At 45.9% G+C, this 27528-nt stretch overlaps 2 protein-coding genes across 15 annotated transcripts in view; both read left to right on the forward strand.

Annotated features, from left to right (window-relative positions):
- heatr5a (HEAT repeat containing 5a) overlaps positions 1-21003 on the forward strand; it is a 41989-nt gene extending 20986 nt beyond the window's left edge. For 4 of the 6 annotated variants that reach the window (XM_088647636.1, XM_088647635.1, XM_088647638.1 and 1 more), the window contains exons 14-37: positions 75-184; positions 762-925; positions 1562-1728; positions 2655-2760; positions 3287-3477; positions 3904-4063; positions 4305-4494; positions 5158-5327; positions 6073-6099; positions 10085-10229; positions 11285-11464; positions 11567-11806; positions 12114-12295; positions 12744-12812; positions 13318-13497; positions 13832-14054; positions 14755-14994; positions 15364-15491; positions 15812-15959; positions 16593-16865; positions 17145-17369; positions 17546-17697; positions 18006-18219; positions 18749-21003. In XM_088647636.1, the coding sequence (XP_088503762.1) occupies positions 75-184; positions 762-925; positions 1562-1728; positions 2655-2760; positions 3287-3477; positions 3904-4063; positions 4305-4494; positions 5158-5327; positions 6073-6099; positions 10085-10229; positions 11285-11464; positions 11567-11806; positions 12114-12295; positions 12744-12812; positions 13318-13497; positions 13832-14054; positions 14755-14994; positions 15364-15491; positions 15812-15959; positions 16593-16865; positions 17145-17369; positions 17546-17697; positions 18006-18219; positions 18749-19056 (4192 nt within the window). In that variant the 3' untranslated portion in view covers positions 19057-21003. The remainder of the gene's footprint in view (positions 1-74; positions 185-761; positions 926-1561; positions 1729-2654; positions 2761-3286; positions 3478-3903; positions 4064-4304; positions 4495-5157; positions 5328-6072; positions 6100-10084; positions 10230-11284; positions 11465-11566; positions 11807-12113; positions 12296-12743; positions 12813-13317; positions 13498-13831; positions 14055-14754; positions 14995-15363; positions 15492-15811; positions 15960-16592; positions 16866-17144; positions 17370-17545; positions 17698-18005; positions 18220-18748) is intronic. The other 2 variants (XM_088647639.1, XM_088647640.1) reach the window with 1 other exon arrangement.
- A 4699-nt stretch (positions 21004-25702) lies between these two features.
- Positions 25703-27528, forward strand: part of hectd1 (HECT domain containing 1) — a 31821-nt gene continuing 29995 nt past the window's right edge. For 4 of the 9 annotated variants that reach the window (XM_088647641.1, XM_088647648.1, XM_088647650.1 and 1 more), the window contains exon 1: positions 25745-25998. The gene's annotated coding sequence lies outside the window, so the exon portion shown is untranslated. Of the gene's footprint in view, positions 25999-27528 lie in introns of all 9 variants that reach the window. The other 5 variants (XM_088647644.1, XM_088647646.1, XM_088647649.1 and 2 more) reach the window with 3 other exon arrangements.

A 27528-nucleotide genomic window follows, 5' to 3' on the forward strand; every position in this document is an offset into this window, starting at 1 on the left:
ATTGACTGTTTTTCATTATGACATTGGAAAATAGAAGCTTTTAATTCCCAGTGCTTTCTTTTCTCTCTCCTTAGGTTGCCTTCGCTTCTCAAAGTATATGGGAATCCAATGAAAAATATATCAATGGTCTTTAGACAGAGACTGTATGAGATCCTTGCTTTTCTGCCTCCCAAGACCTATGAAGGTAAGATTATAAAGTTAGAGAAACAGAACAAAACTATCCAGTGCTGGTCAGTGTTTTTTTCTTAGGAATATAGTTTTTGCTTTGTTGTAGATTGATTTTAACATTTGAAATTGATACTCATGTTTGCCTCATTATTTAAAGTGCTCCTCGTGCAGTGCAGTTTGCGCTCATGTGGGATCGATGAGAGTTCAGCCTGCTCTGTCACCTTTCTTTGTGAAGACCTGTGGCAGTCTGTTTCTGGCCATCTTTGCTGGGTGCAGAGAAGTGCTAGAGAAAAATACTCAGCTCTCTTAATCTGTGATGGCTTCTAAAGGGTCTTTTTAATTTGCTTGAATTCAGATTCAGATAGCATGAAATGATTTAGTGAGGCTACTAAAGTGGCTGAAAATTACCAGAAGTCTATGTTAGTGTTAGTGTTAAAGGTATGGTGAGGTATAGGGTGATAGAATTGAGAGAAAGGATTGAGTTATGGTGAAGGTTTAGTGCAGGGTTGCTTTTAGGACTAATGTTGAGTTAAAACTAAGCGGACTGTCGGATATGCGATCGGCTCACATCCTTGCCTTGTCACCATTTCCAGAGAGTTTCAGAGCCGTGCTCAGACAGCTGGTCAGTGACTTGACTGGACCCGAGAGCCCTGTGTGTGCTGGCCCGGTTCTGCTGCCGCCTCTCTGCCATGCGGACGATGTGTCTCTCCTTGGCCCAGCGCTGCAGGACACCGACCACCACTTCATCGAGGAGCAGGTCTGAGCCACTGGGCCAGGGCAGCCCAGCCCTGTACAATACTGGGATCAGATCTTCATCTAAGTCCTAAAATTAGATAAAGAAAAACCCAATAAAACAAATAACATGCAAAGGGATATACAATTTTGCATTCATTTATTGATCAAAATGATCCAACATGAAATGTCTTTGTCGGAAAAAGTGTGTGAGCCTATGCACATGATGAGGGAAATGTACTTGCACTCAGTTTTTTAAGTTTCCATATTTTTCTGTCTTCTCCTCTGCAACTCTGTATTGGATAAAGCTTTTAGGAAATAGCTGGATAGTTGTGAAATGAACTTCATGAACAGTCGTAACATTTCTGTTTGTGCTATATTGGAATTGATATACTATGGTATACTGATATACTATATATTGATATACTCATACTATATATTGTACATATATATAGTATATACTATATGCTGATATACAACTGACATGCTGTACGTTAAGTTGGCTCAAGGCTTTAAGATTAAGCTCATTACTTAATAAGGGGCAGGACTGCACCCTGATGCCAGGGAGTATTCGTTTCTGATTGGATCAGCACCTGGTTGTGCCTCCAGTCTGCGGGGCCTGGGCTGTGGGGTGCTGACCTGCCTGCGCTGTTTCCCCCAGCTGCACCAGGGCGGCGGCGCTGGGGGAGGGAGCCTGGAGCACGACGTCTTCGTCATCAGCGAGAAGGGGTGGAGGGTCCCCGCCCCCCTGCCTCCCGCGCTGGCCGTCGTCGTGGCGGCGGCGCGGCTCTTCGGGGTCGTCTTCCCGCAGCTGGCGGCCGCGCAGAGGTAGCCGCCTTCCCCGAAAGAGGAAGCCGCCGTTTCCCGTTGTTGCCGGCGGTCGGACCTGTCCGCGGTCTTTCTTCGAAATAACACCGAAGCACTCCCCTCCCTTCCAGGGCCAAATGAACAAGTAAAAACTGAAGGCAGCGCGCTTAGTGTCCTCTTAGAGTTAGATTTCATTGTTCTGAGACCCAGATGAGATCAGGTTCGAGCCACGTCCTGGTGTCCGTGGTTTTAAGCGCACTAGGAACATAGGCCTCTGACCCTGAATGGGAGACCAGGCCATCACCGAGCCCACACCCAGCAAACACTGGTCCTGGCTGGGCTGGGTGGACTGGAGCCATGGCGGTAAAGTACCTCACTCAAGGTACAACAGCAGTGTCGAACCCACAGCCCGCCACCCCCGAGCCCAGAGACTTTTCGCTTCACCGTGCTGCCCCAGATTGTATTAGACTGAACACGAGTTCTCAACAAGGTTTTAATTAAAGGGGAAGCTTAGTTGAAACTCCCTTTTATATTTTGGGGTTAGAAGGAATCAGCAGTGATGACACTTATTTGCCCGTACATCGCAGGACGTCAGTGACTAGTGAGCAGGAAGGGCCACGATCCGTGGGTTTGAGACAACATGGCGACTTGGGGTACTTTCACAAAGTTCTCAGTTTTTGATGATTAATTCGAAATTTGTCAAATTTTTCTAGGACGTCAATGAATTTATTTTGTTACTGAGATTCAATAACCATTGTGAGAAACTGGGACTGCAATTTAATTTAGATTTTCTGAACATTTATAGTACATTTGCCTTTGTACATTCTTTCAAATTTGCCTTTAAGTGTAAGGGTCCGGCCTTTTATTTTTACCTGTGTATTATTAACAGGAGGTGTTATAGTCTGCCCCTCACCGTCTTTTAACAATGAAATTCTTTTGAATTGAAGAGCCCAGATTCTGGAGCAGTTTTTGGAGAGCCTAAAACAACTCAAAGGAGCCCGCCAGCAGGCAGCCCAGATCCACACAGTCTCCGCGTTCTGCTGTGCCTTGAAGGTAAATCTCCAGGTTCCTCGAGTCCGAGAGTGTAGACACTCCCTGGCGGTGCACGCTTTGGAGAACTGGGTGAGCAGTGGGAAGGATTGGGAGTTATCAACCAGTCGCAGCATTTTGAGCATTTCTTCCTGTGTGGAATTCTGATACTCGGGGCTCTTCAGCCTCTTCTGCGCCTTAAAAGTAACAAGTGCTCTAAGCCTCAAGTGGCACAACACAACAATACAAAATAAAACTCAATTAAGCCTCGCAACTCTAGCGATGTAATAATCACTCACTAAATTGATAGAATTGCTTTAAAAAAACACATTGCTTTTATGCCCCTCCCAAGGTCACAGTAAACCTGACCTAATTACCCTCAGGCTAATTGGTAATTACTCATTTATCTGTAAGTTCTTATGGGAGGATTTGTATTACTTCCTTCCACTGAGAGACGACAATAATGCAGAAGGTTCCGGAACTTTTGACCCCCCCGGGGGCCGCAGCCCCCAGGGAGAGGGAGAGATGCCGTTTCCCGCTTGTCTTCCAGCGCCTGGGAACGTGCCGCGGGGGGCTGGGCTCGGAGGAGCTGCGGAAGCCGGCTCTGGCTCTGCTGATGGGCGCTCTGGAAAGCGCCAACGCCCAGCTGAGGTGCGCGGCGGCCGAGGGGCTGTCTCGGCTGGCGCAGGCGGCGAACGACGCGGCCTTCACGGCGGGCGTGACCCAGATCAGCTTTGACAAGTGCGTAGAGACTGGACCGCCAAGCCTGCCTTCCCAGAATGCACCCCCTTGGGAATTTCCTCTAAATTTATTTAGAATCTGTTCTTTCAAAATGTTCCAGAAGCATTGTGGGTTTTTTTTAATGAGGGCTGCTTTTGTAGCATGCATTTAAATTTATCAGATCAAGATCACAGTACGCATTAAGGTCTCTTTTGTGTCCAAAAAAAGGCCAACCCTGCCTGAATTCTGACCTTGTCCTTTCCTGACCTTTGTGGTTCAAAAAGAATCTTAACTGTCCTTCTGATCGCATTTTCTAATGTCTGATGGAATGATTGCTTGTTGGGTGTACAGCTGTCGGACTGCTCTTGTTGAGAAAGGGAGATGAAATGGTAGAATCGCGAAGCTCCTTGCTGGCCGTAAAAATAACGGAGAAAAACTCTTTTGTAGGCTGAAATCCGCCAGGGACGTGATATCGCGGACAGGACACTCCCTGCTCCTGGGGTCCCTGTACCGCTATTTAGGAGGTATCAGCTCCAGCCAGCATCTGGGTGCCTGTGTGGGAATCCTATACACCCTCTCTCAGGACAGCACCTCACCTGAGGTTCAGGTAATTGTAATGCTTGAGTTACTACTTCAATATCGGTGTAACTTCACATTCCTTACTCATTAAAGTAGCATTTTTTAATATACTATTTTTTTATTTATTATTCATTTTCTTATGCTCACGTATGTGTTGCGTCTGTTGTCGTATAAATTCTAGAGTACAAGTGGTGTGCCGTTGTGTGCTTTGTCCGTTGCGGTGGTTGGTCTGCAGGATAACTTTCAGGTGTCGGTCTGCTGTCTGACAGGCGTGGGCGCTGCACTCCCTGTCTCTGGTGATAGACCTCGCTGGGCCACTGTACCACGCACACATAGAGCCCACCTTCACTCTGGTCCTGAGGCTGCTGCTGTCTGTGCCTCCCGCACACGTGGAGGTGCATCAGAGCCTGGGCCGCTGCTTAAACGTCCTCATCACCTCCCTTGGACCCGAGCTGCAAGGTACCTTTTTCAAAACAACGTGTCCGGAACAGAAGCCTCAGGTCTGATCTGCAAGCCTAAAGACAGGAGACCATCTTAAAGGTCATTTCCGGTCCTAAATGTAGTATGGGATGTGTACCAGCAACATATGGGACATGGTTTTTTGTTATAATATTTGTACAAAGCAGGGTAAGGATAAAAAAGTAAAAGATTTAAAGGACCTGAATTTGAACAGATATCAAATAATATTTTACAAGTAAAGTTTTATTCCATGCTGAAAAGAAAAAAAACCCCAATGTTTTGGCTGTGGAACTGAAACGTTGTGTCTCTTTACTTTTCAGCAGGGAATAAACCTTTACTTGTTCCTTTGCAGCCCACACATGCTGACGCAGCTCCCTACTTGAAATAGTATTTTATTTTTACTTTTTACCGTAAACTATTTGTTCACAATCTGCTACCGTTCTCAGGCATGCGAAGCTGTATTTTTCCTAGATCCCAGGGGCTGTAAACTGGGCGATAGCTGTATTTTTTCTCAGTTGATTCTCCCCCATATACGAACAGCTTTACTGCCATCCCTATTACCACAGCTGTGATCCGTTCAGGAAAGCTGGAATTCGGCCTGGTCGGCGGAGAGGTTGCCTCGCTGGCGGCTCTGAGAGGACATGTCGGCTCTCTTTATCTCAGGTAGCAGCTCCGCGGTCTCGGCCCTCAGGACGTCCTGTCTGGTTGGCTGTGCGGTGATGCAGGACAATCCTGACTGTCTGGTCCAGGCTCAGGCCATCTCCTGCCTGCAACAGCTCCACATGTTTGCCCCCCGGCACGTCAACCTCACCAGCCTTGTCCCCAGCCTCTGCGTAAGCACCATCCTCTATGCCTTGTGCTGTCAAGCACCTTCACTGCCTTCGCGGCTTTGTGTTTTAAACAAGTTGCTTCCGTGTGGGGTATTCTGTAGGCAATAGCAATGTACTGGAGGCTGTTAATGTGTGTTCTGCTCTTTATCTGGAGACGTTTAGGAGTACTACAAAATACGGACCTTAGCTTTTTTCTGTAGCACTGTCCACAGGGTAAAGAATATTTTGTAGTCTCTGTTAACTCATTTTTGGTGTTCATTTGCACCTTTCCTGCTGAGGTCTAGTTAGCCCAGTGCTGTTTAAGAGCTGCAGTCTCACTCTTCCTTTGCTTCAACCCATTTAATTAAAATAGTGCTTTAAAACCTCCAGCATTCGCACTTCTAGTAATTTTGTAGTACCTTGTTAGTTTTGTCCATTATAGACATGGCATTTTACTGTATAGAAAATGTTTGTTAGACCCAGACCACTTGTTGTGTTGGTTTTTTTATCTGTTACTCTTCTATTGTTCAAACTTTTAAAATTTTCTCTTTATATTCTGTTTTCTTTTCCTTGTGCCTTGTATATATTTTATTGAAAGTTTGAACTTGCGGTTTTAAAATATGAAAAGCAGGAAATTCTATTCTTAGCTCATCTTTATTCTCAGTTGTAATTTCTGTAGCTGAAATCTTTTCTGTAATCTGTGTATGTGAGTATCCTTCTCTCCCCTTGGTGCTATGGTGACTGGTCTGTCATTTGCTCTCTCGTGCAGGAGATCTTGTTGGATAATTCTGTGTTGGTAGGTTCCTTTCCCTGACAGGTTTGCAGTGTGAAGTTTTCTCTTGCATCTGCTGTTGAATCTGAGTTTTATTTCTCTCTCTACCTCTCTATTCATTTTGGCTGTCCGTTTGTTTCTGAACTAACCTGATCACTGTCAAGCAGAGCATGAGCCGACATTGCTATGGTTTTATTTTGTACAACATCTCACGGCAGGGGTAGTGTGAAGGACTTTGTTTGTTTGCACATTAGAAGCAGCTCGCAGACCGGCTGTCTCTTGCTTAGAGACAATTGTGTTTAGAAATTTGGGACGATTCCTCCAAAAACGGGTTTTGCAACCCTAGAAGGTGGTGTGGGGCATTTCCGTAGTAAATATTGCATAATTACCCACAAGATGAAAGAGGAGGGTTTTTTCTATACATGTGGGAGTATAGACTAGGTGCTTTAAAGTGTTTAAATTTTTGCCTGTTTTGCTTTAGTACTAAGTCACAGTAATTTTCCTTTCCCTATCCCCTTTTCAAGAGGACAAATATGTAACTTACTACATATGTTTTTGTAATTTGGAGATTTTTTTTCTTCATTTTGAATGCCTCAGAGCAACGGAAGTCAGTTATTTTGCTGGTGTCTCAGTTGTGTAGTTTATAAAACAAACAGGCCTTAAACAGTACCCCTGTCTTCAATATCGTCCCACAACCTTTCCTGGCTGGAGCAGATCATGTTTGCGCTTCCCCCATTGCACATTGCAGGATTAACACCAGATGAGCCACCAGGGCGGCGCTAGCCACATGGAGCTAACAACGCTGTTGGTTCTTATTTGACCATGTGTTTGAGCTTTTTCGATCTGCCCCTTTAATTTCTTAATTACAATAATTGCTTTGGTAGGTGCTCCAACATGATTGGCAAAAGAAGTAACTTGCATAAATGTGTTTGTTTTTTATTATTGTTGTTGTTGTTGTTGTTGTTGTTGTTTTGCAGTTTTTCGAAAGCTTTGTTTTTTCCTGTGTGTAATGGCGGGTAATTGTGTGGGTTTGGGTCCTGCCACTGCTGTCAGAGCATGGGTCTTTGCTGACGTACATCGCAGAAGAGGACAGCAGTCAGTACTTGCAGTCCTCTGCTTATTTTCTGTATGCAGCATTCCATCTCAGTCTGTGTGTGCATCTTCTCGCATCTGCTCTGAAACCGAAAACTTCCCCGGATTGAGTTCTGAAACAGATCTTTGAGCCAGGTGTTTGTCTTGACAAAACCTTTGTTTTCTGAACCGTGCTGCGTTGATACATACTGAAATGGTTTAGAAATGCAACTCTGGATTAACGATACGTGTTAGATGGAATAAATATAGGTTAATTGTATGCTTTATGACTGTGATGCTTGATAAACCAATTTCTGTAGCCTAATCTCTGGAGTATAGACGTCAGGAACTGAGAGTATACACATGATCAATACCTGGTTTGTCCAATGTTAATCTGATCAAATGTACAGTATATATACATAATACATGCAACAGACGCATTGCACACTGTCCACAGGGATGTTCCTCTATTCAGGCAACTGCCAAATCCTCTGTGTTTACAGTGAAGTCCACATCAGCCCAAAGTGATCATACTGTTGTTCAATGGGGTTGAGACCTAGTGATACAGGGGATACATGCATGACAGAAAGTCACGCTAGTTCAAGACTGATCTTAAGTGACCTTTGCCCATGTGCTGGTTATCGAGTTTAACTTTTCATGGATTATACTGGCATTTTTTTAATGTAACAATACTGTAGGTGGAACAAAAGCTTCAAAATGGGATCAGCAGATTGCTGTTCAGTTAACTTACCATCAGCAGCAAGTCAATATCTCTCCCCTACACGATTCTGTTGCTGCCACCAAAACCGCACTGTTCCCTTATTTGGACTTGAGGACTTTTCGTGGTTTCTCCTGCGTCCATCTGGTCTGTCATCACCGCAGTAGACAGCACCAGCTCCAAGTCAGTATGGAGGCAGTTGTTGTTGCTACAGTCATGCAGTGCAGGAAAGCAGAGTCATGATGCTGCAGGGTTCCATGGCTGTGATCAGATGCATGGGTGATCCATGATTCATTAGTGTTAGCAGCTGCAGTTGTTGTTTTGGCGAAGTGACCTCTATGGTGGTACCAGTGAATTTGAAGATTCTGTTATAGGGTTACTGCAGTTAATAATGAATAATTCCTTGCCTTTATGTAGCACTTTTCATCCTGAGGATTCACAAAGCACTTTATTGATAAGAGGACACCCACTTCATCCAAGAATGAAGTGCAACCACCACACATTCTACTTCCCCAGCTGAGGGGGATCTCTTCTGGTAGACCAGATTATAAAAGCCCAGTGTTTAATCCATCTGCAGCACCGAGGTAAACACCCCTACTGTTATGACCAGTGCCATGGGTTCTTTATTGACGAATCAGTCAGGACCTGGGTGTAACATTACTGGGCTGCACCTCCTACAGCACATTATTACCTGTCCTGAGGCTTTAGTTTGGAAATTCTGGTCCAGAGAAGGAGCTCCACCTACTGGTCAACTGGCACTATGTAGTGCTGCAACCTGGTTTCCCATCTCCATAAGGACCTGGTTAGATCCGTACCAGAACCGGCTACACAGTAATGCACCTCCTGTCAGTTTTAAAGGATGAATCCCAGTGTCCTAAGAATTTTCACTGTGCCTGTTCCTGTCATTATAACTGACCAAGTGTTGTTGTCTCTTCTGTTTAGCTTAAGCACCATTTTTACATGACAAACTGAACCTCTAATAGTGTCCTAAACAAACCACTTTAAAAAATGGACCTTGTCCACCTAGTAACTGGGAGCAAAAAATAGCTTTGCATTTCTAAAGCATTTTAGACACTGTAGTTTAATGTTTTTTCTCATTGTGTTTATTTCTGTCTTTCGACACCTGTCTGTAATGTTTAGCGATCGTGTTCTTTATCTCCGGAGGTCTTAATCGTGAGAGAAAATGAGAGAGAACTGAAGCTGATTCCTCATTACTCCCCTGAACACTCTTCCTCATGCTTTTATCAGCTGCATTCCACAGACTGATCCTACTGAGCTCAAACCACTTTCGATTTAAGATGTGTGTAAAATAAAGAGGCAGCCAGAATAGCCAGTTTCAGTATGAATGTCATGGTACCCAAAAGCCTGTGCTTTAGTTTCCCTTTGTCTTTTTTGGGTTCCTTTTGTGTTACTATTTATGCTTATGAAGTTGTTTACTTAATAATACATTAACTGTGGTTACATCTAATTGCTCTGCAAGTAACTGAGTTTGTTAAAACCTTTTTTTCTAATCAAGATCAGTCAAATAAAATTCACGTAAAAGATGGCAAGATATGAAAACTGGTATTATTTAGCTCTGGTGCAGAAAGTTCAGATCTCAGAATGTAATAGCTTGAGTTTGACAATTTCCCTTGTACCGGGGAACCTGAGACTTTAGCTCCCTTAGGTATACCTATCTCAAGCCTCAGCAGTTCGGCATTTATTTGAAGAGGTGATCCTGTCGAGTGTCTCTGTAGCTTCCGTAACCTGTTACTTTGTGTTTCAGTGGTAGATGAAGGACTATGTCACACTCAGACTGTTTGGTGTTGAAGTTTATTTCATTGATCTCGATGGCAAGGATCTCCCTCCCTGAAAGTCCAACAAAGTACCAATTTTAGGCTTTTTAGTAGAAAATATAAAAAGCTCTGGATGAAAGGCTGCAATTTTGAAGTAAATTTGCTCCTCTTCTGAGCCCTAAATTGTCCGTGCAACCTGTGTCGTACAACCAGTGCTTGTAAATAATCCGTACGTAGTGTGGCAACAGTCAGGGCTTGTTTCCAGGGCTCAGAAATGCACTCAGTGCAGACCGAATGTAATCATGACGCTCAGGTGGATTTTCTGAAGGGTGACGATGAAGCTCACCGTGGGTTAAAGCCGGGGCAGTGAAAGCCTGTGAACGCAGGTCCTCCTGCAGGGGTCGAGAGTGCCGGTGTGACGCTCCCCGGCGTGCTGTGCTTGCAGGTGAACCTGTGCAGTTCCTATCTGTCCCTGCGGAGGGCAGTGTTGGCCTGCCTGAGGCAGCTGGCCCAGAGGGAGGCGGCCGAGGTGTCGGAGCACGCCGTGGCCCTGGTCAGAGACCTGCCGCGCCGCGACAGCACCGCGCTGGGTGAGTGAAGGCGGGTTTGCACCATCCCAGCTCGAGAGGCCTCACAGCTACGCACACATGTTGGGAGGGTTTTTTTTGCCTTTCACACTGACCTCTCATCTAAACCTCCCTTGACGTCGCTATTCTGCAAGGTCCCCTCAGGTCTCGGTTCCTTTCGGTAGAGTTTGCTCAGTAGCCTTCCTGTGATTCCAAATTCCTTGCAAATTCTGTGCGACTAGTGGTTATGGTAAGGAAGAATTTTGCCATTTACCTTTTTTTTACATGTGCAAGGTAGTAACGATTTGTCTTCGCTAACATGCCTTTTTTACTTGGCAGCGGCATGAAAGAATAAATTGCTGACGAATTATTTGATCTTTTTGATGCTAATGCTATAACCACGGAGTGTTTAGCTACATTTCACACCTTCTATTCGTTTATGTGCTTTTCACCAAATAAAAGGTGAATTTTCATTTCTTAAGAATAAAGTGGTCAGTTACGAAGAAGTTATGTGTAGAGAGAAACTACTCCTAATATGGAAATTCGGAACGAGCTGTGTGGCCCTGAACCTGCTGTATAAAACCCATCACCTTTGACATCATCATTCATATCTGTATATGAGTGAAGAGTCTATAACTGGATGCTTTTAAGTAGAATAAAAGCAGGCATGACCCAAGTCCTAATAAAACTCAAACATGGTGCGCTTGTGATACCTGGGCTGTGTGATTATCTGTAGCTCGTTGGGTCCATGAGTGGCTGTGGAGCTATATGAGCTCATTCATCAAAGTTCTGTCCTCAGGAGAAATTTTAAGTGATTGTGAATGTTACAAGAAACGTCTGTTGGCTGGTTTACAACACTGAAATTGTTGTACATTATTCATTATGCTTATTATTTATTCCTATATCTGTGATTCAGATAATGTTTTTTTTTTCCTTCCAGGTATGGGTAGTGTTAACACTGTACAGCCGTAGGGTGATGTCAGTCACCACAGCACTCTAAGACTCAGTGTGACCCCTGCATTGGGGTCACAGGCCAGAAAACAAGAGTCAGACAAAGAGGTGATATTTTGTTTCTCCAGATATCATGATCAAAGAAACTGGCCTGGAGGGGGCGCTGTTTAGTCTCCTGGACAGGGAGCACGATCAGCGGCTGTGCCAGGACATCAAGGAGACGCTGGGTCACATGCTGTCCTCCATCACTGCGGGGAAGCTGGCGCATTGGCTCAAGCTGTGCAAGGACGTGCTTTCAGCCTCCGCCGGTAAGTGAGAGAGAGTCCCGGGCTCCTCTTCCTTTCCAACAGTCACAGTTTACCTCGGGGCTCACTGCGCAGACCAGTGAAATGAATTCCCTTCGCGCTCAGATTTCGCCACTGCTGCCCCGGTGGAGACGACTCAAGAGGAGGAGGAGGGAGACCGCGCGGAGGACACCTCTGTCTTCACCTGCAAGCCCGAGCCCAGCTGCCCCTTCACCAACCCGCGCTGGTCCACGCGCGTCTTCGCCGCGGAGTGCGTGTGCCGCGTCATTGCGCAGTGCCAGAGCGGCGACGAGGCGCACTGCAACATGGCTCTGGCGCAGGAGAGGAGACTACAAGACCCTGCCGGTGAGTGCGGCGGCCCTCTCTGGCCTTTCAGAGATTCTCAGCGGGACTGTACCCCTGCTGCACTGATGGGCTTTCGCAGGTAAACACCCATGAGTGCTGTGTGCAAGTCCAGAATGCTCCGTTACCCTTAAGTCCATGGAAAAACTAACAGGGAAGCCGATTAGAGGGAAAGCAATTCTTTTTAACATCGTCCCTCCCTGAGTCACTAAACTGATGAAGCAGCTGTGCAGTGGGGACCTTCGCTGCTCGTCTTGAGTGGTCAGAAACAGGCCGGCGGCTGATCGCAGCCCTCGCTCTCTCTCCTCAGCGGACTTCCTGGTGCTGCACCTGGCGGACCTGATCCGCATGGCCTTCATGGCGGCCACAGACCACAGCGACCAGCTGCGACTCTCTGGCTTACAGACCCTCCTGATCATCATCCGGAAGTTCGCCGGCGTTCCGGAGCCCGAGTTTCCTGGGCACGTCATCCTGGAGCAGTACCAGGCCAACGTAAGCCCCTCTTCTGCTGAAGCAGTTGTCAGCCAGCTACTCTTTTGCTCAGTTAGACATCAGCAGTCATCTGTAACTGCATCTCTTAAGAACTATGTTCAGATTAATTTTTGATTCTTGTAGCCCATTTCATGACTATGACATCTGCAAAGTGCTTGATTTGATCTTTTTAGGTTAAATGCGGCAAAGCTGGATGCTAGAGCCTTTTATTTTCAAAGCTGCCTCCTGCAGCCCCCTTTCAGGTGCGCTGAGTGCAGCTGGCTGCAGTGCAGATTTAGAACGTGTCTGCAGGGAACTGTACTCGTCTGACCTCAGCTGCTGACAAACCAGGTTTATTTTAAAGCCAGACGGCAAGCTTTTCATTAAGCTTTTACATTTTTTATTTTGCTCAGACAACACAGGAAAGTGACTCACCTCTCAGCTTCTTTCTGTCACGGTTTTGCTGTAGGTGGGAGCCGCCCTCAGACCCGCCTTCAGTCCCGATACGCCACCTGACGTAACAGCCAAGGCTTGCCAGGTACGATGCCCTCTTCAGCTGCAGAGACGAGATCGATTTACCCGTATCCAAAACTAATCAGTGTTATTTGTTTTGTGTATTGCGTCAGCCGGTTTTCTGGGTGTAAAAAGCGAAACAGTTCTTTGATTGTGTTGTGCTTTGAAGACCTCCATTTGTTTCTCTTCCATCATTTTTCTCAAACACACATCTTGTGATCAAAACAATTTTACTGCAAGGGTAGGAAAACCTGCTTATCAGGACAGTTTGATTTCTAGGCCATTTGAAAGATGGATAAAGCAGATACGAGACTCTCAACGAGACAGACCTCAGCCCTGGTGGTGCTGGGCTTTTAATACCTTGAGTCTTTCTGATCACTTCTGATCTGTGCGTGACCCATAAGGCAGATCTTTCCCCTCGGCGTCTCTCGTCAGGCTCCAGACTAACGAGACTGAGCTCCTTACCTCCTTGTGAGCGTGAGCTCGGTCAGTCGGGGGTTACAGCTGTGGCTCTCGTTACCTGTGGACAGGTGTGCAGCGCCTGGATCGCCAGCGGGGTGGTCAGTGACCTGGGAGACCTGCGCAGGGTGCAGCAGCTCCTGGCCTCCTCTCTGGTCAAGGTGCAGGCCGGGAAGGAGGTGCACAGCCAGCTGTACAATGAGAGCACATCCACCATGGAGACCCTGGCCGTGCTCAAGGCCTGGGCAGAGGTAAGGACACAACACCCTGCACTTCAAGCCCGCAGAACAGCATGCACTTTGCATACTTACCCTTCGAGTTCACTTTTACGCAGAAACAAATGAGCAGTATGACAGTAGCACTTTTCTGATTGATTTGATAGAGTTTTATGGGTCTTTGGTTTCGCGTTTGGGTTTGAAATGGTTTAAACCTGCATGCAGTGTGAATTGTGGCGTTGTTTGATTTGAATTGACTCCTACAGGAGGGCTTCACCTGACGCTATTCCATGTGCTGGGGGGCGGGGGATCCGAATGGGAGTCCTGATTATTTTCCTCTCGGCCTTGTCTCTCACCGTGGCTGTTTCAGGTGTACATCGTGGCCGTGGAGAGCCCCAAGCAGAGCGACAGTCCCCTGAAGCCGCCAAGGGCGGCCGGCTCCTCGGATGACCCGGGCAGCTCCTCAGTGGACGGGCTGCTGCGGTTGGTGCAGGCCGACCTGGCCACTCTGAGCCGGCTGTGGCTGGCCGCGCTGCAGGACTACGCCCTGCTCACTCTGCCCCAGGAGTACGCCTCTCAGCTCCCTGCCGGAGGTGAGCCTCTGCACCCCTCTCCGTCACGTCCTTCACGACGCCCGCAAAGATACTCTGAGGCCCAGAGATAACGTGGAGCGTAGAGATGAGCTGTTAGTGACTTGGCTGATGCTTTCATACTTGCACCTTTTTGTTCAGCTAGGGCATTTTTCTGGAGCACTCTGGGTAGAGTTACCTTGCATGAGAGGGTCGCACCTGTGCCCCACCTGGATGAGGGCTCGCAGCCTTCTAGTGCCCCACTCAACTCAACTCAACTTTATTGTCATTAAACTTACACAGGTGCAAAAAGTGTTTCTCATTAGTCACTCAGGTGCAGTATATAAATAGGACAGAAGATAAGACAATAGACAGTTACACAATAGCAATAACAGTAACATGTAATAACATAACATAAATAACATGTAATCAAGTAATCTTGGGTGGGACCTGGGTGGGACTGGGGCCTGGAGCTGTCGGGTTATAAGTCCAGAGCTCTGACCACTCCACACTGCTGCCTGTGGTGAAGCATGGTTATGGTTGTGTTATGGTCATGTCATGCTGACATATTAGTTACACTATCACAGTTTCTTTGGTGGAGTGTTATGACAGCAGTCTGAACTGTACCGTGCTGTTGACGTGAGATTGCGAAACGAGGTGTTCTTTCTGCACACGATGCCTTCTGCGGTCCCGTGTGTCTGTTACGGGTGTTGTCCTTTTTCAGGCGGAGCGTTTTACACTGCAGAAACAGTAGAGCACGCCAGGCCCCATTACTGCAGCTCCTGGGCTCCCATTCTTCATGCTACTGCACTCTGGCTCAGCAGCACGGGGTTCATCGTGGTGGACGAAGGGCCAGCCAACCTGTCCAGGCCCGTCACCCCGACCTCCATGGGTCAGTCCACTTCACTGGCCAGCGTCAAGTCGCCGGAGGACGTCAACACTGACCGCTTCCACCTCATCTTAGGTCAGGAACAACTGCCCCTTCGCTCTTCATCTAGCAGACATTCATGTTCTTCCAATCGCGTAAAACGTGGTACAGAATAAAACTAACTTTTATCATGAGAACAGGCAGTTCAACCTGCTTTTCCTTTTCCTGTCTGCGAATTGTATATCAAAGCTGTTGCCTGATTTTTTTAAGGGGTGATGTTGCTTGACAGTTACGTGACTCGTTTTCTAAAATCTGCTTGTAATATGGTCGAGGAATCTAAACATGAGGTAGCGGTGAGGGTGGTGGGGATTTGACAGACACTGTTAAAAGGCCAGGTGCCAGGAAGTGTTGGGTCTGTGGTCGGTTGAGTCCGTGAAGCACTGATCAGAGCCCTGGTGTGTGCAGGGATCAGCGTGGAGTTCCTGTGCTCGCCTCGGTCGGACACGCAGATGGAGAGCATCTCCTCCTGTCTACACGCCCTGCAGTCTTTGCTGGACGTCCCTTGGCCGAGATCTAAAATTGGAAACGATCAGGTATTTCACACTCTTCGCCATTGCTTTATATTCAAGCACATTGCTGCCCTCGCGTACTTTGTGATCATCACCTGATAGCACAGTTGTTATACAAAACCTACGGTACATTTATCACGGACCGTCTTTCCGTTTTTGAGCAGTGGAATCGATTGTACAGTACACTCTTTCTTGTTGAAGGATATGTGTAAGTGCCGTCATGGTTATTATAAAGGTTGTGTTCACATTCAATACAGATTGGAACATTGTGTTCGGACTAAACCCAGTGGGAAGTCAGTGGGCACCTTCACGGGCACTGACCCCAAAGTGCTGTTGCCCTGCAGGCCCTCAGCGTGGAGCTGCTCAGCGTGCTGCACCGCCTGGTCCTGACCCGCGAGTCCCCCGCCGTGCAGCTGGCCGTGCTCCAGCTGGCCCGCCAGGTGGTGTGCGCTGCCCAGGAGCACGTCAAGGAGAAGCGGCACAGCGCGGAGGGTGGGCGCCTTCGGCTGGATTGCTGACGAACCGATTCGGGTCTCGGATGCGTGGCTTTGAGCATGCTGGCCTTCGTGGGGCACAGATCAGTCGTGGGAGCCCCAGGTGGCATCGGGGATTTTCTTGATCTAATTTTAGAATGAAACTTAGTTGATGAGGGGACTCTGTGCAAGTTATGAGACACTGGTAAATGCTCTGATTGGGGGGGGATCATTAGATTTTAAACTGTTTTAGATGTTTTTTGTGCTGAGTTTTTGCTGCATTATTTTCACACACCAAAGTTATAGGCTGTCAGGCACCTCTTCCTGAGATTAAATAATCACTCCAGAAGAGAGCAAGCAATGATTATAATCACAATGATTGTGATTATACTTATTGGACACTCCACTGTAAAGTGCTTTACAGGTAATGGGGATCCCCTCCACCTCCTCCAGTGTAGAGCCCCACCTGGATGATGCGACAGCAGCCATAGTGTGTCAGAACGCTCTCCACACACCAGCTCTCAGTGGGGAGGAGAACAGGGTGATGAAGCCAGTTCATAGATGGGGCTTAGCAAAGGCAGGAAGGCAGTGCTATGCTGGTCTGTAGCATTGCTATGGGTGTGCAGTTCATTCCTGCCGCTTGTGCTTGCAGTTGACGATGGTGCCGCAGAGAAGGAGACGCTCCCGGAGTTCGGGGAGGGCAGGGACACAGGGGGCCTGGTGCCAGGGAAGTCCCTGGTGTTCGCCACGCTGGAGCTCTGCCTGTGCATCCTGGTGAGGCAGCTCCCACAGCTCAACCCGAAGCTGGCTGGCAGCCCTGTGGGGCAGGGAGGCCAGCCCCAGCCCCTTACCGAGAACGACTGCAAGCTGGTCTCTGCTGCCCTGGGCATCCTTTCTGACCTGCCTTCCATCTGCTCCCCTGAAGGTACCCGTAGCTTCGTTTTGCTCCTGCAAAGACATGAAGTCAGCAGTGCTTAATAGGTATTTGCCCAACTCCAGATTTCGTCTTGGCCTTCAAATATGATTCGTTTTAAAACGAGCTTTGTTAAGGAAAACCTCACGCAGTCATGTGGCCTCCTGTATTTTGTTGAAGTCTCTGTGTTAAAACCTGATTCGCTCCCCTCATGAAGTCAGTCGTTCCTTGTAAAGGAAAGCGGCGCGGAGGCCGGTTCTGCAGTGACGGCCGGCTCGGTTCTCCTTGCAGGCAGCGTGTCGATCCTCCCCACGGTGCTGTTCCTGATCACCGGCGTGCTGCGCGAGGCCGTGCTGCGGGGGCAGGGCAGCCCGCTGGCCCTGGTGGTCCCGGTGGCCCTGCAGGCGCTCCGGGCGGTGGTCTCGTCCCCCATGGCCCGCACCGAGAAGAGCCACGCCGCCTGGACCGGCCTGCTGCGCTGCGCTCTGGCCACGCTGCTCGACCTGTGGGACGCCGGTAGGTCACCCCGGCCCCCAGCTCCGCTCCCCGCCTTCGCGCGGCCGCGGCGGCGGAATTCGGTTTTGCCGAGGCGACTCGTTCACGAGTCTTGGACGACTTGCTGCTCAAGCTGAGGTCTCCAGCCTCTTGACCGAGACGGACCGAGCAGAACTGTTGTTTTTTTTTTTGAACAGGCGAGTCTCACCCAGAGGTGGACGAGGTCAGTCTCCTCACAGCACTGACAATTTTCCTGCTGTCCGCTAGCCCGGAGGTCACCACCGCGCCCTGCCTTCAGACCCGCTGCATCGCCAAGTTCAGAAGAAGCCTGGAGACGCAGGATCCTGTGGTGAGCTTGACCTCCTCGGCTGCCTCCCCATTTACAGGAGGACACCCATTCTTACACAGTGGCTTCATTTTTGCTGGTGTGGGCACTGTCAGATTAGAGATCTTTGCTCATGCCAAAGAGAAAGCACACTTCTGTTTCTCTGAATGTCCGCACAAAACGTACTGCACAACAACTGTGTAATAATAGTTATTACAGTATTCTACTCCTGTAGAATTCTACTGTACTCTACTGCAATAACTGTGTTATTACATAGTTGTTGTTGTGATATCTCTTCGCCTCCCCCCCCACCTGCGGTTCTCGCTGTATAGGTTTTGACGAAGAGCTGCCAGCTGCTGCAGACCGTGTTCCAGAGCCCCAGCCCGGTGGTGGCGATACCCTTCATCCAGGCGCTGGGCCCAGCCATTGTGGGGCGGCTGCGGGAGGTGGAGAAGAGGACGCCCCAGAGCGTGGCCGAGCTGCAGGCCGCGCAGGAGGGGGTGCGGGCCCTGGAGGCGCTGGTGTCCGTGGCTGACGAGGAGTGCCGTGAGTGCGGGGACAGCGGAGGCGCGGACCTCCCCTGTGGTTCGGGGTTCAGGCAGAAGCAGAAGTCTGAAAGGAGAAGAGGTTTACCAGAGAGTAGCTATAAGGTTCATGGTGGTCATTGCAAGACATGTGTATAACCATGGTGTTGGTGCACAAGACAAATGTTCCCGAAAGCCAAGCTCTGCCAGTTTTCGCTTCAAATCTCAGTATTTCCCAGTACTCCTGCATTCCCACTGTCCCACAGAGGTTTTTCTGTTTCTGCAGAGGACCCCATGTTAAAGGATGAGAAGGGTTCTTGTGGGATCTCCACACTGGAGAAATTAATTCATTGTAATTGTTGCATTTTGCACGAAACCATAAAAATCTCTAGTGAAAGATGTGGTTTCACAGTTAGAAATGACCATTTATTTGTTTTTAATGTAAACTGATGTCTTGTAGACGAGTCATCTGTTATTAGAGATGCCTGGTTGCAGAGCTTGTGAATGGGAAACTGATGTTCTTCTCTCTCTGTCCATTCCTCTGTTTGTAGGCTCCCAGCTGGTGGCAGTCTTGCTGCCCATTCTGATCTCATTCCTGCTGGATGAGAACGCGCTGGCCTCCGCGCAGCTCCCCGCGCGCAACCTGCACGAGTTTGCCCTCCAGGACCTGATGCGGCTCGGCCCCCAGTACTCCGCGCTCTTCAGGTCCCTCATGGCCAGCTCCCCGGCCATGAAGGCGCGGCTGGAGGCCGCCGTCAAGGGCAATCAGGAGAGCATCAAGGCCAAGACCGCTGCCCGAGAGCCCAGACCCCCTGGGAAGAACTCTCCCAGCATCCAGCTCAAGACCAACTTCCTGTGACGCCAGTGTGGCCTTGAAAAGATCCACTGGGGATGTGCACTCGCTTACTGTAGAACGTCTCACACTGTAACTCTCAATTAACACTCGAGGCACGCGGAGTCAGTGAGCATTTCTTTACTGTTAGTTCGCCAAAAAAAAAAAGAGATTTTTATTTTTATTGATTATTTTTTTAATCTTAAGTAGTGATTAGGCTTGATTCAGATTTTATTGGAAGTGTTTGAAAGCTCTTGGAGGAAGTGGAAGAAGGAGTGGTATGAGGATGATACAGAATGGGAACTGGTCTCTGCAAAGACCTTTATCTACTTCAAGAGCTAAAATGGATCAGGTAGCCCAAATGTTACTACCTTGTCTCCCTGGGGAGGCACTGTGAGGGCTTGGGGAGGAGCTCAGGTAGTCTGCTCCTAGGCAAAGAGAGAAATCTTACGCCTTTAGCCTACTGCAAAGAAGCAGAAGTGGGTGCATTTCCAGAGATGCATAATTAACAAAGTCTTTCACCAACTTTTCCTCCAGATGAAAAATTGAACCCAGTGTCAGTATTGGTACAGTATCAAACCTGAGGAATACTAGGAGCCTGACGGCAGTTATTTGCACTTCAGTCAGAAGGGAGGGAAAAAAAGCTTGTTTTGTATTACTAAATGCAGCAGGATGTAGTGACTTCTCCAAGGTACTAAATATTGTGAGTTTTAGTATTGTTAATCTTAAAATTAAGGTGGACCAGCTAATGGTAAACTCCAGTTCCTTTTAGAAACAATAGTTTCACAAATAGGAGCTATCTAATATAATAAATAGCAAATATAAGGGTTATTGCCAGAAATTGCTTGATAACTTAAAAGCTTTCAGGTGAACCTGTATTTTCTGGGCCTGGCAAACAAATCCAGTTCACTTTCAGTGTCAAGACAAAACATGTTTTTGTTCATTTCCTAAATGGCAAAGTAGGGTAATTGCTAATGATTAAAATGTGCTCTTAGATACGTAAAAAACTGCACAACAGACAAATAAAATCTGCTGAACATGTTTCCTCCAGATTTAAAGAAGTTTGGTACCTTGTTCGTCCTTTTGCAGTATTTAAGTCCATTAAAGCATAATGCATGCTTTTATACAACCTGATTTGCTCTTACAGTATTAACTGAAATAGTAATGAAAATATGGGCCATTTTATGAAAATGTCGTAAACCTTTATTTTGTCAAGAGGAGTATTGTAATAAATTTGAGTATTTTTTTCCAGCATGGCATTCACTCCAGCAGTGACACATAATAATGTAACAGCAAGCTAAATAATTGTACACAAAGTGGCTGAGAGAGTATACATCTTCCAGCTGGATTATCTTGATTCTCTTACGTTTAATTTTACAATTTAGAATTGTGAGAAAAATGCCCTATAGCACGAAAATACTAATTTGTGTTTCTGAGCTCTTTTCCACTGTTGCTGTATTAATGGCTTGGAAAGCAAAAGAAGTTAATAAATGTGATTCTACTAAATTTCATTTAAACTGACAACCTTCAAAATATATTACAGATAAACTGGTAGAGATCTGTTTTTTTTTCTGTCCACTGAGGTAACTAATTCAGAATTGTGATTGGTATCATGGATTTTTAATTACTCTTGCAATGTCATTACAGCAATGTTTAGTTAAATATAAAGATGATTCAGAAGGTATTTGGTAAAACAGCAAGTGGATTTTGTTTTCTAATATTAAAACCCACTGAAGTGTGGAGGATTGGAGAAGTAATAAGTGTGGATCAAATAGATTCCTGGTATTAATCCCCTATTTTCCAAAATCCTGAAGCACTTTTATCATGACAAATTGTGTGTAACATACTTTATTAATTGCATCATAAAACAGTATTTTGTACATAACATTGTAAATTGTACAGACTTAACAATTTGACTTAAATCCTAACAATTTTTTCTAATGTACTTAAAATAAAGCCTAATTTTTCTCTTAATTTCTGGTGCTGTCTGTTTTCAGTGATTGTAAACAGGTGGTTTATATTATTGTAAGCCTACGGCGTGCTGTATGAATCTTATCTCAAACACTGGATACTCAGTGTGAATTTAAAGTAAGATCAGTAACATCTCTGTCATGATGTTCTTATCCAGTCTCTTAATGATAGGCACCATGGGACATCTCGCTGTGTGCTGTTGACTTAATGTTTGCAGGAAGCCTCATTTGACAAGATCTTGTTTTGCCTGCACTAAGAGGACAAATATGGGTTAACCTTCAGATTCAGATTGGGGCGGAGCAGTGGCTCTGTGGCTCAGGATCTGTGCCTCTGGCTGGAAGGTTGGTGGTTCAAATCCTGCAGCCGGCAGAGGAATCCTATTCCATTGGGCCCCTGAGCAAGGCCCTTAACCCCAGCTGCTCCAGGGATGCTGTACAATGGCTGACCCTGCGCTCTGATCCCAAGCTCTCTCCCTGTCTGTGTGTCTCATGGAATGCAAGCTGGGGGTATGTGAAAAGATGAATTCCTAATGCAAGAAATTGTATAGGGCTAATAAAGCAACATAAGATTCAGTAGGCGTTTGTAACATTGGGATAGTTTTCATTTGGTAGCTGACTAAAATGCAGCATTGTGTATTTTAAGCGAGCTTGTCCCTATACTGTATAAGCTTATACCATCCAAAAAGCGTTGCTCAGGCTTTTTCTACCTCACAGAACCCTCAGATTTGGTCTTAGTGTGCCCTTTGAATGTTTCTCCACTTGAATCCAGAGAAGGATTGGTTGAGGAGCTGGGGATTCTTCTCTCTGGGAAAGTCAATCCCACAGCAGGAACTGCAGCCCTTAGAAGCCCTGTGCTGGCTTCTTCATTGCGTCGCGCTTTTTTTCTTGATACCTCAGGGCCTGTGGCTTCTCCTTGCACCTGTACTGTGTAGATCTCAGTTCTGGAGGAGAGAGCTGTTCTATAACTAGTTTCCTCAGACAGGATTGCTTCTGTCATTTGTCTAAGGCAATGGCAAAACACTGTCACCTTGCTCGAGGAGACAAAGCGAAGCTGCAGAGTTCGTGTTTTTGTCTTTCTGGAGCACCCCAGTCCTCTATTGCTCTAGGTCAGACATAAAAGAGGGACACGGGTGTGCGTCCTGTAACAGAGTAATGAAAGTTGAGAATCACAGTGCTGCTTTATTATGACTTCACTCATAATTGAAGTCACTGTCAAGATAATTGAACGCATCACTTGCATGGCATCTTATGTATGGTGCAGTCCAGCAATTTGATTAGCAAAGCAAATATAAAATGTTGAAAGAATAGATATTCAATTAATGACTGGCTGCATTTTGGTTTCTTTATGCATGTAAACAGTACATATTAGCAGTCCTCATTGATTGTAATGAAAGAATATGACCTGCAAACCCCTCCCTGTTCCTTTTTACAGTTGAAGGAGCAGTTTTGTCTTCCTCAACCTTTTTTTACATAATGCAGTGCCTTTGAAAATGTAACTTGTATATCCAAAACATCTGACAATATGGGTCTGAGAAGGAGTATAGAATTATATTAAGTATGTAGCTGTGACAGCCTACAACACTGACATTGGCATAGGAGTTTTCTGTGGAAAGCCTCCAATTTGAGATTGGGAGGACTGTGGGGCAGCATACAGAACATGAATCCCTTATGTCTTGAGGTTTCAATTCTGATATCCTACAGTGAGTCTTTTCTTTGATCTCTTGTGTAGGAAATTATTGATGTAATTCAGTGTTCCTGGCATGCTATCTGCAGTGGATCGAAATGCTCGTTTTTGTTAATGTCAAGGTGCACACCTCCTTGAATCATCCATCACGCATACTGTATGTGAAAGGTGTGCAGTTGATTCAGGGGCTATTAGCAATATGACATTTACTTAATATAGAAAAATTGCACAACTTTAAAGCAGATGTAAGGATGTGACATCTGGACCTGAGATTTAAGCACTCCAGTAATGATCACTTTTCATTGACCTTATATCCAAACATTCTAAAAAGGTGACGTTGTACAATTCGTGTAGCTCAAATTCTAATAATTGTGATATGACGCTTCTGTGAAGTTTTGAATATGTGGTGAACGCAATGGCTCCTTGGAAGGAGCTCTTCATAGGTGTACAGAGAAAAACTGAAGCATTTTTAACTAATGAGAAATATTCCTTTAGACAAACAGGAGCCTAGTTTTGTTTTTCACCCAATGCTAAGTGTAAAACTAGCTCTAGGGATTGATTAGATGCTGGTACTCTTGGGAACAGACGTCACAGAGTGATGTTAAGCTCCTTAGAGTAAATTTCCTACTTGACAGGTGATATTCCAGAACAGATCTTGTGAGCAACTTAAATGAAACAGTAAAGTACAGCACAGAACACTACACTCCAGGTGGGCTTGTAGCCGCTCAGAAATCATTGCTGAGGCAAGACGAGAAAAACAAAAAGGCTGAAATGGACAACAGAAAAGCAACTGGGTTGATCAAGCCTGAGAAACGACCTTACCTTGTCTCCTTTAGGTTATTTGTAATACAGGCCTAAGTGCTGGCTCAGCTCAGTGGATAAACTCTTTTTAAGGCTTTTAAACTAGGCTTCTGAAAGCTTTTGTCAGGGCCAATGTTCATAATGACCTCATTCATTATGACCTCATCAGCACCTCAGGGAATGGGTTTGGTCTCATACCATCTGAAGGCATGCCCAAGTGAGATCAGTGCTGGTTACACCCATAAGAGTATGAGGGCCAGATTCCTGTGAAACATCTTCGACTTAGCACAGGCTGTAACTATTATTGGCACTGGCAAGGGTGACATTAGTATGTTCGGTATCATATTTATGTAATCAAAATAACAATTTCACTTTAAAATGCAATACTGCTATAATAATTGATGCAGGTAATTTCGCTATGGTGATGAACATTAGCCAAATTCATAGCTGATCAATGGGGAGTCTGAATGGCACAACCTGCTGGCATGTATGGCTGCTGTTTGAAACAATGCAAGCTGGATTGTATTATGTCACAGATGCCGTCTCTTCGGGCTCATCATTCCTTTGGATGATTCCTGGATGAGCCTGTGCCTCTTCACTGGTCTCTGAGGTCTAGATGCCACAGGTCATCCCAGCACATCCCACAAGTGTTCCATGGAGGAGAGCTGTCCTACGGCACCATGCTTTGGATGAGACTCAACACTGAGGTTCTGAATCTCTGTGGTCATTAAGAATCCAAGGGCGTTTCTCAAAAATAGGAGTGTTACCCCGGTGTCCTGGCCAACTTTCCCCCTGGCCTTTACCAATCAGGGCCTCCTAATAATCCCCATCTATGATCTGGCCTCATCGCCCTGTTCTCCTCCTCACTGAGAGCTGGTGTGTGATGAGCGTTCTGGCGCACTAAGGCTGCCGTCGCATCATCCAGGTGGATGCTGCACACTGGTGGTGGTGGAGGGGAGTCCCCATTACCTGCAAAGAGCTCTTAGTGAAGTGTCCAGAAAAGCACTATGCAAGTGTAAAGAATTATTACTATTATTATTAAAGTGGGACTCCATGTTAGTACAGTAACATTCTGATCTTACAGGAGAGACACTATGACATAAGCTGCACGAGGATGTGTGTTGGCCAGCAGGAAGAGATCAATGTACTGTAGCACCGTTCAGTCACGCTGCCATCAGTCACAACTGGGTTCTGTTGCGACTAAACATCTTACCCAGACCATCACATTTTGACCTCCTCATCACTTTTGTCACGGTCTCTCGGATTGTGGCCTATCTATGACGCACTGTGGGTATCATCTTCCTGAGTTAGTAATTGCTGGCTGTGGACTCTCCAGACGGTGAGCGACGATGCTCTGGCCTCTGTAATGCAGTGAAGACAAAAAAGCCTTTGTTTCATTCATAAGTGAGGCAAGTTGGTTCTTTTCTATATTTAACCTTCTTGATTTTTGCTGGGCTTGACTTTCAACAAGTTGTCACCTCATTACCTGTAATAATGAGGAGTATTGGCATTACTGCAAGTCAGAATCGCTTATTCATTCATCATGATCAGACATAAATTATCAAGATGAATCAATGAGCAAGAAATGCTTGAAACATTTAATCAATATCAGAAATAGACTTTTTTTAAAATGTTTTGATGACCAATACACAGTGGGTAATAACTCATTATATCACATGAACATTGCATAAGAAGAGTGTTTGATGTTTCTTTTTGAAAATGCCATCGTTCAAATATTGTTTTTTGTTATTTCACAAGCGGTTTTGACTAATTCATATCGCTTGCTGATAATGAGTAACGATGAAGTCACTGTGTTCAGCGCAACACAGAAACGTTTTGTTTGTCCGGCGTTTCACTGAATTGCATCATGCTGCATTTTCAAACCACACGAAAGGTGTCAGGACAAGATACTTTTCGGTAAATATGATGAAATTGAACAGTACTGGGTAAAAAAAAAACTCCACTTCCCCCATTCCTACTGGTATTTAAAACCGACCACGAATGTTTCCCTACCCAAGCATCAGCTAATAATTATCTCAAGGTCAACAAGTAAGGTAATCATGACGCCAGAAGAAAAACAAAGTGGAGAGTCGGTTACCGGGACTGGCTGCCCAAAGTTTCTTTCACGGCCTACGCGTACACACGCCGTGCGCTGCGGTGCTGGGTAACAGCGCCCCCTGCGGCCGGCGCGGTGCCGTGCGCTGCTGTATTAGCAAGAGTGCTGCGCTGGGGGGTTTATTCGCAGAGACTCGTGATGCGGACGGGGACCAGCTGCCTCGCTTCCCCACGGTAGCTCTCTGTCTGAGGTCGGAGCGATCTGTCGGACTTTCTTTTGTCACTTTCGGCCTCGGTGTCCGGGGAGAGCGAGAGAGTTGGGGAGGGGAGGCGGAAATTAACGGGGCGTCGTTGTTCCCGCAGCCTCTGTGATTGATCCTCGCCTTCTCGTTTGTTTGTTTTTTTTACCCGTGTGTGAATCGGTTGTTGTTCCTCCTCCTCCTCTGCCGCAGCGAGAAGGTAAGTGTCGGCGCCGAGCGCGGATCGGGCGGTTTCCTGGGTTGCGGAGGCCGAGCCAAGCGCTAGGGCCTGTGGGCGACTTGTAACTTGAGCCTCGCGGTTTGGAAGAAAACACCGGGCCGGTTGTAGGTTAATGTTGCAAAAACAAAACAACAGAACAATGTAGCCTTTTAACCTTCCCGATAGATATGTGGTATATAACTAGGCGATTGATGTAAGCCTGATTATGTTAGAATTTGTTAGTTTTGGAAGAAACACTCAGTGTTGTGTTAGCGGATAGTTGTTTGTATTTGATGTTTTTTTAAAACACGGCAGTAATGATAAAAGTATCTTTTATGTATCTTATATATTGGAAGCGTTAAATAAAAATCGAATCCGCAACACTGTCTGGATTTTACATGATGTTTGAGCATATTACGACTTTTGCCACCGACACATTGCGGTGTTTTTAAAGTTTATCAGCGCATCAACAAATTAAGTTTGTTTTTCCGCATAAGGCCGAACAAATCAATAAAATGGATTCTTAAATCCACGTAGAATAACCTAGTTTTGATTTCCTCGAATCCAGGAAATTCTGTGGGTTAATATTTCTGTTTGAAATTTGAAGGGCAGTAGGTGTTAGTGTTATCAGATGTTCTGTACCTAATTTTATAATAATCGTTTGTTCCATTTTCGCCTGGTTTCACATGATAAAAGTGTTCTAAAGCTTTTCATATAAGGAATGGCGACAATCCATAATGATTATTGTTGTAGTCTTCTTATTTATTGTTATTGTCATCCTGTAAAGCGCTTTGAGAAGCCACCTTTAAAGGCGCTATATAAAATAAAGTTTATTATTATTATTATTATTGTTTATTCCCCTTATATGACAGTGCGTTTGAACACGAGAATTAATTACAGTTCTCAGACATTAACCTTTTTTGGGTACTAATGGTCATACAAAAGGCTAAGGGAAACACTCAACAAACCCGATCAAATATCCACGATCATTCACGTTTATGCAAATATAAGCTTTATATATTAAATACTTTTTTTTTTACAAAAAGCTATGTGCGTTTACTGCTATCTTGTTTGATAACGTTATTATTATGTCGTATAGGAGATTAAAATTGATGTTAATGCTGTTACAGAAATGTGTTGTTTGCAAGTACACGGGCCTTCAGAAGCAGTTGTGAAATATGAATATGGAGTGAATGCTTTGTGGGATTTGTTTGGAAGTTGGGGAAAGAATGTGTTAAATTGCCCACCCTTGGACTTAGACAAAAACATAGAGGGGTTTTCATAGTCTTGTTTACAGAACCACAAGCTAAGGAATACAGTGGTGCCTTTGGTCGCACAAAAACTTAATTTATGGGATGTGTGTGAATTAGTAAATTAACTATGTTGTAGATGTAAAGGTGTTTTTCTCGACATGTTTGGTTAGATGAATGTTTCGAGGAGTAGTACTGCTAAATGCCGCTATGTCCAGGATATTTCACATGGAACGTAAACGTTCATGAAATGACAGGTGCTCAGATTTTGTAACATGGG

Source organism: Lepisosteus platostomus, chromosome 10 (assembly GCF_059453375.1).
Source record: "Lepisosteus platostomus isolate fLepPlt1 chromosome 10, fLepPlt1.hap1, whole genome shotgun sequence".
Taxonomy (NCBI): Eukaryota; Metazoa; Chordata; class Actinopteri; order Semionotiformes; family Lepisosteidae; genus Lepisosteus; species Lepisosteus platostomus.